The sequence below is a fragment of the Lucilia sericata genome, unplaced genomic scaffold (genome assembly GCF_015586225.1).
Source record: "Lucilia sericata isolate MDLA Ls3-8-SP2 unplaced genomic scaffold, ASM1558622v1 Contig001540F_arrow, whole genome shotgun sequence".
Lineage (NCBI taxonomy): Eukaryota > Metazoa > Arthropoda > Insecta > Diptera > Calliphoridae > Lucilia > Lucilia sericata.
The window spans coordinates 102,677-111,545 of NW_023995464.1; the positions used below are offsets into that span (position 1 = coordinate 102,677).

An 8,869-nucleotide genomic window follows, 5' to 3' on the forward strand; every position below is an offset into this window, starting at 1 on the left:
TTTTATTTGAAAAAAAAAAAAAAATCTGCTGTTGTGTGTGTGCAAAAATCTAAAATGACAGAAATGATATTCTTTAAATAAAAAAATAGTTTTTTTTACTAACAATTGAAATTAATAAGATTGCTATACTACTATACCGAGGGTCATTGTGTAAAGAAACAGCAAGTGTTTGGTTTAATTTAGATAAATTGTTAATGACTATGATGAAAATGTTTTTCCAGGCGGCTAGAAGATTTGGCGTATTTGGAAGTAATGGTGTTAATTAATTATTTATTGGTCTATAAAGAACGTCTTTATTTTCAAGAAAGATGAGGCATCATGATGGTCTCCTGGAAGAATGCCCACAAGAGAGTGGCAATTATATACCTTCCTGGTTGCCTAGGCGGGTGGTGGTCGGTCGGCTAGTGGTGACATGGTATATTATCACCTAGAGGCAATGGACGGAAGCTGATTGCCGTATTCAAGGGGTATCCTTGGGATACATATTTATTATTATACCATTGATCTCAGCAGAATCACTACCATACACCCATAATAGAGCGCGATGTCTGCCTGGTGTGCCTTTCAGTGAAGCTCTTGTTGCCTCCAAACACTATGGTGGCCGAATATTTACAAGAAACAATTGTTAAGCCGCCTTTTATACAAATTTATAGCTTTGTAGAGAATGTCTTCACGGACCTAGAGGATATATCCTTACCTGGCTAGGTATGTAGATGTTGTTTGGGCAAAATATTGGTGCTAAACGATTAAAAACTGTAATTTATTACTTCTTTTGCACCCCATGTAACTTTTAAACCAGAGAACATTCAAAAACATTAATATTCATCTGAACATTTTGGAGAAAAAAGGGCGGACTTTCATCTGGGGGGCTTGGAGCTCCCATATGAATTAAATAGAAAAATTCGTATATCTGAGAAACTATTAGAGCTAGAATCTTCAAATTTTACTGAAGAACATTTAGAGAAATTGCAATAATTTGCGTGGAATCTCCCATATGTAACAAATTGTATACCTGGAAAAACATTGTAGTTAGAATCATCAAAATCGTTGACTGGATTTCTTATTTATATTGCTTTTAGGGTAGCACAGCACACTGGGTATAGCTAGTAAATAAACAAATAAAATATCTTTGTTTTTACGTTTTATATGGAGGATAGGGTTAAATATCGGCAGATCCACGTAAAACTTGGAGAAAGTATTTGTTTTTAATTTTGAAGAATTTTTTATTCATCCCTGCATAATTTCTCACACAACTTTTGAGCTTGATACGTTTTGTTGTTATAAACAATATATTTGCTTCCAAAATCCCACTTTCTGATCTCTCGGATTCCGTTTTTATTTAAAATCGTTGAAAATTTAAAAACTAAACGTAGTTGAAAACTTAGCCGGCTTACAGTAGATTTTAAGCCGCCGCCGACATATTTAGTGTCAGTCGCCGCCGCCGTTAATATTTGTCAGCGCAGGGCTCTGAACACGTGTATTTGTTTTTTAGAAAACGTTTTCGTTTTTCATGCGTATTTCCCAAAAGATCCTCAGTGAAGCAGCAAGCAGAGAGGTTTCTCTAAAGTTTATTTTACAAAAATAACAAATTTACTTAAAAAAACTCCTAAAAACTAAATTAACAACATGGTAAGTTTTTAAACAAACATTTTTTGTTAACATTTTGATTTTCTTAACCCTCAAATCTTTCCTTAATTTCTTATAGACCGAAGAAGTTAACTCCAAAGCTTTCCCCTTGGCTGATGCCCAATTGACCGCTAAGATTATGAACCTATTGCAACAGGCCTTGAACTACAACCAGTTGCGCAAGGGTGCCAACGAAGCCACCAAAACTTTGAATCGTGGTTTGGCCGATATCATTGTCATGGCTGCTGATACCGAACCCATTGAAATTCTTTTGCATTTACCTTTGTTGTGTGAAGATAAGAATGTTCCCTACATTTTCGTCCGTTCCAAGCAGGCTTTGGGCCGCGCCTGTGGTGTTTCTCGCCCCATTGTCGCTTGCTCTGTGACCACCAATGAGGGTTCTCAATTGAAGTCTCAAATCACTTCAATCCAGCAAGAAATTGAAAGACTATTAGTTTAAAGTTAAGTTAGAAAAGTATTCCACGTGTTAAATACTACCGCATTTTGTACAAATAGTGTTTACAAAGAAATGAAAAAAATGTTTAAGAAAATTTTAAATAAAGAAAAAATACACATGTTTTTTATTTAAAGATAAACAAATTTGTATTAAATTTATTATTTAGTTTTCAATAGATTAGCAACATGTCTTGATATACACATGCAGGTACTACACGTTGTACAGTGTAAATATGTTCATTAAATGATGAAATTATGAATAATGAATTTGGGCCAAAAAGATTTGACGTCAGGCCAACCAACTATCTGCTTAGAGTTTATAGTTTAATGTAATGTAGTTACATTAGATCCGAAGGTCTGTTATGTTCTCTACGAAACCATGACCTACGAACTGAGGGACTGGTAGCAGCCAAATCTATGAAAATTCTACTTCTTTTTCCACCCTTTTTTGCTGGGTTATGAACTAATTCGACCACACAAATAGATCAAGTTATGACTGAATATCTAAAATCTTTGGTCTAACTTGAATGGCATCGTACTATACTTGAGACTTACTGAATCAGCACAATTTCTTAAGCGTCCTTTAACAACTGATGACTTAATAATATCTACTTTTTAAGGAAGAAGTCTCAAGAAATTTGAGATTTCAAAACAAACCTACTGGAGGCACCCAAGTCTGATCATGTGTTGTTGTTGTAACTGCCTAAACCAAACAATTTTCTAACTAGCGGAATCTATTTCAAACTTAAATTCTCAGAATTGTTATTTCTTCTTTTAGATTATGAACTAATTCGACCACACAAATAAATAGAACAAGTTTTGACTGAATATCTCAAATCTTTGGTCTATTTTGAATTGCTCAGTAAAATATACTATGCTTGAGGCCGACAGAATCGATACAATTTCTCTGGGTTCCTCTAACACCTCATGACTTAATAATATTTACTTTTCAGGGAAGAAGTGGAAGAAGAAATTGTACTTTTAAGAAATGTTGGAAATTTTAGTTCCACATAGAGAAATATAATGAGGATTTAGTACAAAATTGGGAAAATTGAAAATTAAATCAGTACCAAATTGAGAATTTAGCACAAAATTTTGATTAATATGACATTTAGTACAAATTGCGATTTAGTACGAAATTATAAATTTAATCCAAAATTGAGAATTTGATGCAAATGGAAATTTTAGAGCAGAAATTCAAATTTAGTACAAAATTTAAAATTTGGTTCAAAATAGAAATTTTGATACAAAATTGAAATTTCAGTACAAAGTTGAAATTTTAGAACAAAATTTAAATTTTAGTACAAAATTAAACATTTAGTACAAAATTGAAATTTAGTACAAAATTTAAAAATTTAATACAAAATTGAAAATTTAATACAAAATAGAAAATTTAATACAAAATAGAAAATTTAAAAATTTAATACAAAATTGAAAATTTAATACAAAATAGAACATTTAGTACAAAATTTTCTGAAAATTTAGTATAAAATGGGAAATTTAGTACAAAATTGAACATTTCGTACAAAATTGAAAATTTCGTACAAATTTTCAGGTTTAGTACAAAATTAAAATTTTAATACAATATTAAAATTTTAGTACAAAATTAAAATTTTAGTACAAAAATCAAATTTTAGTACAAAATTAAAATTTTAGTACAAAATTTAAGATTTAGTACAAAATTGCAAATTTACTAAACAACGATAAATATAGCAAAAAACTGAAAATTTAGACCAATTTCAATATTTAGTACTAAATTGCAATTCGAATGAGAATTGGTATCCCACCTGTTCCGCTTAAATAAATACTAGACCCACAGTTTATATATGTATGTATATATTTATTTGTTTTTTTTATTGTTTTATGATTTTTTTTTATATTATATATATTAATTTTCTTGTTTAAGTCTAATAACATTGTGTATGTGTGTGTTTTGTTGTTGTTTTCTTGTTTATAGATATAGATAGTTTGTTTGATTTCTGTACTATTTCTTAATCATTCAATATGTTTTTCTACATTACAAATCAATCATTATGTCCAAAAAAGAAAAAAGTGATCGTTTCTTTGTTAAAAAAGAAGGATCACATTTTTGTTAATGGTTTTATGCAATTGTATTTTGTTAGTAATAATTTATTGTTGTTTTTATTGTAATAATGTTTATACTTTTTTTCTGTTTGTTATGGTTGTTTAAATTTACGATAACTATGGTATAGTAATAAATATTTCTGTTAATAATCTTTTACAAGATTTAATATTAATTTGCAGGATTTGTTTTAAGATTTAACAGGACAATTGGTTTATTTTTAAGGGGAGTTTAAATGTTTCATTTTGTGGGTTTCTTTTTTGTCTATTTTTTATTTGCTGTATTTTTTTTAGCAATTTGCACACTAGTTTTTTTATGGGAATTTAAAATTTTAATTTAATTTTCTCTTTTTTTTTTCAAGATAAATTTTCAATATTTCTTTTTTACAATACGGAAATTGTGGAAGTGTTAGGAAAGTTTTGGGTTCTTTTTTTTTAATATAATTTAACATAACAGGGGTGAAAAACTAACAGGAAAAAATATTATTTATATATATATTTATAAAAAAAAAAAACGTAAAGAAGGAATAACATAAAATCCACAACAAGCTCTAGAGACAGTAGACGTTGAGGCTTTGAAATTACTTTTTGTTTCTAAAAAGAAAATAAAAGAAAAAACAAATAAAATAGATTAGTAAACTAAAGACTAGATAAAGAGATAACAGCATATCTCTAACAAACAATTTAAAAATAAAAACTTTCCTTAAAACCACAACAATATAAAAACAAAATGATAAAAACTCACCTAATTGCTCTATCCATAATATTATTAATACGTGTTTCCGAATAACCTGGTACTAGTTTGTGTATAATTTCTTTGAGAAACAGATCACTTACGCCAGGACGACTGCGTTCGGCCAATTCAAATACCGATTTTAAATCGGCTATGTCCAAAACATTCATATTTTTACTGGAATTACTGCTATATTTACGTTGTATCTGTAATCATTAAGAAATAAATAAAATTAAAATCGTTTTCTTCTTTTCATGAATTCTTATTTTAAAACTCACATCAGAGAGTATGGGAAAGAGGAAATTATTTAGACAGGGACTATTGGTGTTGGTTATAATACGATTGCCCATTACACCACTGCTACTGCCGCCGCCACCGCCACTACTACCCATATTTTTATGATTCGCATTGGACGAAGTGGGCGAGTGAGCTGCAGTTGTTAGGGACTCATGATTTATAAAGTCTCTGTTGGCATGTGTATTGCCATTGTAAACATTGCCCATACTGCTGCTAGTAGCTAGCATATGACTGCCACTGCCCGATGAGGCAACAGCTACTGAAGAGTGTGAAGCTGCCATAGTACTGCGCCGCAGAGATCTTTCGTCTTCGTCGTCACGTTTACTATGATCCAATAATTGCAACTACAAAAATAAGGGATAAAAAGGAAAAATAAGTTTAATTTTGTTTTAAATTCTCAAATTTGTACTAAATTCTGAATTCGTAAAAATTTTGTACTAAATTTTAAATTTTGTACTAAATTTTCAATTTTGTACTAAATTTTCAATTTTGTACTAAATTTTAAATTTTGTACTAAATTTTTAATTTTGTAGTAAATTTTCAATTTTGTACTAAATTTTCAATTTTGTACTAAGTTTTTAATTTTGTACTAAATTTTAAATTTTGTACTAAATTTTCAATTTTGTACTAAATTTTCAATTTTGTACTAAATTTTCAATTTTGTACTAAATTTTCAATTTTGTACTAAATTTTTAATTTTGTACTAAAATTTGAATTTCGTACTAATTTTTAATTATGCACTAAATTTAAAATTTTTACTAAATTCTTAATTTTTTAAGTTTCACTTTTGTAACAAATTCCCAATTTTGTACTTAATTTTCAATTTTGTACTTAATTTTCAATTATGTACTAAAAAATTTTCAATTTTGTACTAAGTTTTTAATTTTGTACTAAATTTTCAATTTTGTACTAAATTTTCAATTATGTACTAAATTTTCAATTTTGCACTAAATTTTCAATTTTGTACTAAATTTTTAATTTTGTACTAAAATTTTAATTTCGTACTAATTTTTAATTATGCACTAAATTTAAAATTTTTACTAAATTCTTAATTTTTTAAGTTTCACTTTTGTAACAAATTCCCAATTTTGTACTTAATTTTCAATTTTGTACTTAATTTTTTTGTACTTAATTTTGTACTAAATTTTCAATTTTGTACAAACTTTTCAAATTTGTAATAAATTTTCAATTTTGTAATTAATTTTCAATATTGTACTTAATTTTCAATATTGTACTAAATTTTAAATTTTGTACTTAGTTTTCAATATTGTACTAAATTTTAAATTTTGTACTAAATTTTTAATTTTGCACTAAATCACATTTTCTACTAAATTCTTAATTTTATAATTTTCAATTTGTACTTAATTCTAAATTTTGTACCAAATTCTCAATTTTGTACTCAATTTTTAATTTTGAACTAAATTTTGCAATTTTGTACTAAAACTTGAATTTTGTACTAAAAATTTCCATTTGTATTAAATTTTTTTTTGTATTAAAATTGTTTTTGTATTAAATTTCGTAGTAAAATTACTGAATATTGAACAAAACGTTTGTGGCGAGAAATTGATAGAGGTCAAAGGTCAAACTAATAAATACATATTTTTCAAATAAAAGAATTTGAAATTTTGACTTTAATGAAAATGTAGATTCATTTTTTCACCAAAATTTTTTAGTATTAATTGAAAATTAGTTGATATTTAATGAAAATTTTGATTTTAAAATATCGATTATGCAGGTTTGTCTAAAAGTTCAATTTTTAATAAAATTTGAAATTTTTATAGAAATTTTAAATTTTATTGGACATAGGTGATTTTTCGTGAAAATTTTTGATTTTTAGTAAAAATTCTGTTCATGTTGAAAAATACATAAGTAATTGTTAAGACAGATAGGGAGGGATCAAACTCATATATGAATTGATGTGATAATTCCAAAATTTAATAAGAATGTGGGAACTTTGTTAAAGAATTCTTCACTCAAAATTTATTTAGTAGGGCTCAAAGGTCAAACTCATATATTAGGTGAAAAAATTTGTGTGAAAATTTAAAACTTTTAATGAGAAGGTTTTATGTTTGTTAAACAACTTGTTTACAAAATTTTGATTTTTGATGAAAATTTCGATCTTTGGGATTATGAGATTGTAAGCCTTGATATTTGTTGATTGATTTTCAATGAAAATTTTGTTCATGTTGAAGATGTTGCCGAGAAAAATTTGTCTGATTTTTAATCATGTTTTACTAATCTATTTTGTTTCTCATCTTTTTTAGTAGAACAATAAACTAATATTACTTAAACTTTCAAAAAATATAGATAAATCACTAACATTATTATCTTTTTACCATAAAATTATTTAATGGTATCTCAGCAGTCTACTTTGATTTCTATTATATTATTGTTTTAAGGGTCTATTTAAACACGTACAAAGTTTTGATTATATGACTGAAAGTCGTCATACACTTTTTTTGAATAGTATTTTGTTGTAGTGATAAACAACGAAAAGTGTTAAGAAATAATAACAACATAATATAATCTACACAAAATAACAAGTACTTATAAACAACTCATTAAAGATTGTTTGTTAGTTGATTAATAAATGGCTAAATACGAAAATAGTTTGGTTTTGAAAATGAATAGAGAGGTGGCGGCGTTTGAATGAGAAATATGTTAGAAGTTTAAGGGTATACTTTGGGAACGTTAGGATTATTCGTAAAGGCCCAAATCAAACAGGATTTCGGTTTCTATAAGAAACATAAAAAGTTTAAAATTTGTAATTTGTAAAGTTAAAGGGTTAGCAATCCCCGTTATTTAAACAAGTGATAAAAGTTTAAGAAATTTTTAATTTTCCCCTTTTAAGATTTCTATTATACCCTTGTTTATACATTGAAAAAGAACGTTATTATAGAAGATTTTAGTTACAATTTTACTTGATTTTTATATATAAATATAAAATTTATACATTTTTCATTTAAAAGAATATATTTTGCCACCTCTATAGCACTACATCTTATGGAAAAGTTTTAGTTAGATTAAGGTTATCACAAAGCAAACAGTCAGAAGAATAATAGTGTTATTTAGTTTTGTGTGTTAATTCATTATAATCTTAAATGATTAGGAAATTTAAAGAAAAGCATTACCGATGAACGTCTCTCGATTTCGGCATCCATAGATGCGGTACGGGTAGGTCTAAGATTAACCTTCTGTTGTTCTTTATAATTGGAACTAGACGAGCTGGATTGCATAGCGCCCATAGCGCTTAATTTTGTTGAATTCTCTAAATTACCAGTTGAAGCGGCATGCGCATGTTTTTTGCTGCTGATGCTGTTGGGACGATGACGACGAGGATGAGGAGGAGGATAATTGGTGTGAAGAATGTTGCTGTTGTGTTGTTGCAATGATTGCTGCTGCTGCTGATGAGAGAATGATGAAGATGGTGATTCGATTCCCGAGTGTAGCTGAGGCATTAGCCGCATTTGAGGACGTTACAGTTGTGACGGAAGATGGCACCATCGATGGTGTATTAGAGGAAGAGTTTGAAGCAGATAATGAAGCTAACCGACGACGAGGACGATGATGTGGGTGTGGTTGCATTATTGGGCGTAAGGCTGTTGTCACGTTTTTGTGAATTTAACAAAGAGCTGCTAATATTTGAAGCACTGCTTGTTGATGTTTGCTGTTAAC

The 8,869-nt window shown here is 28.1% G+C and overlaps 2 protein-coding genes across 2 annotated transcripts; one reads left to right on the top strand and one right to left on the bottom strand.

Moving 5' to 3' along the window:
- Nucleotides 1–1,452: 1,452 nt before the first annotated feature.
- Nucleotides 1,453–2,222, top strand: LOC119611824 (NHP2-like protein 1 homolog). Its single transcript, XM_037967526.1, has 2 exons — nt 1,453–1,629; nt 1,706–2,222. Exons 1-2 carry the CDS (start codon nt 1,627–1,629, stop codon nt 2,084–2,086), a joined length of 384 nt encoding a protein of 127 aa, XP_037823454.1. The 5' UTR covers nt 1,453–1,626; the 3' UTR covers nt 2,087–2,222.
- Nucleotides 2,223–4,573: 2,351 nt separating this feature from the next.
- Nucleotides 4,574–8,661, bottom strand: LOC119611825. Its single transcript, XM_037967527.1, has 4 exons — nt 8,326–8,661; nt 5,176–5,538; nt 4,910–5,103; nt 4,574–4,758 (listed from the first exon to the last, which is right to left on the bottom strand). The coding sequence occupies exons 1-4, from the start codon at nt 8,659–8,661 to the stop codon at nt 4,746–4,748; spliced, it is 906 nt and encodes a 301-aa protein (XP_037823455.1). The 3' UTR covers nt 4,574–4,745.
- Nucleotides 8,662–8,869: the final 208 nt, after the last annotated feature.

Coding starts and splice junctions, on each gene's coding strand:
- LOC119611825 (XM_037967527.1), bottom strand. CDS start 8,661: ATGCGGCTAATGCCTCAGCTACACTCGGGAATCGAATCACCATCTTCA. Junction 5,539..8,325: donor AAATCGAGAGACGTTCATCG/GTAATGCTTTTC, acceptor TTATTTTTGTAG/TTGCAATTATTGGATCATAG. Junction 5,104..5,175: donor TCTTTCCCATACTCTCTGAT/GTGAGTTTTAAA, acceptor TAATGATTACAG/ATACAACGTAAATATAGCAG.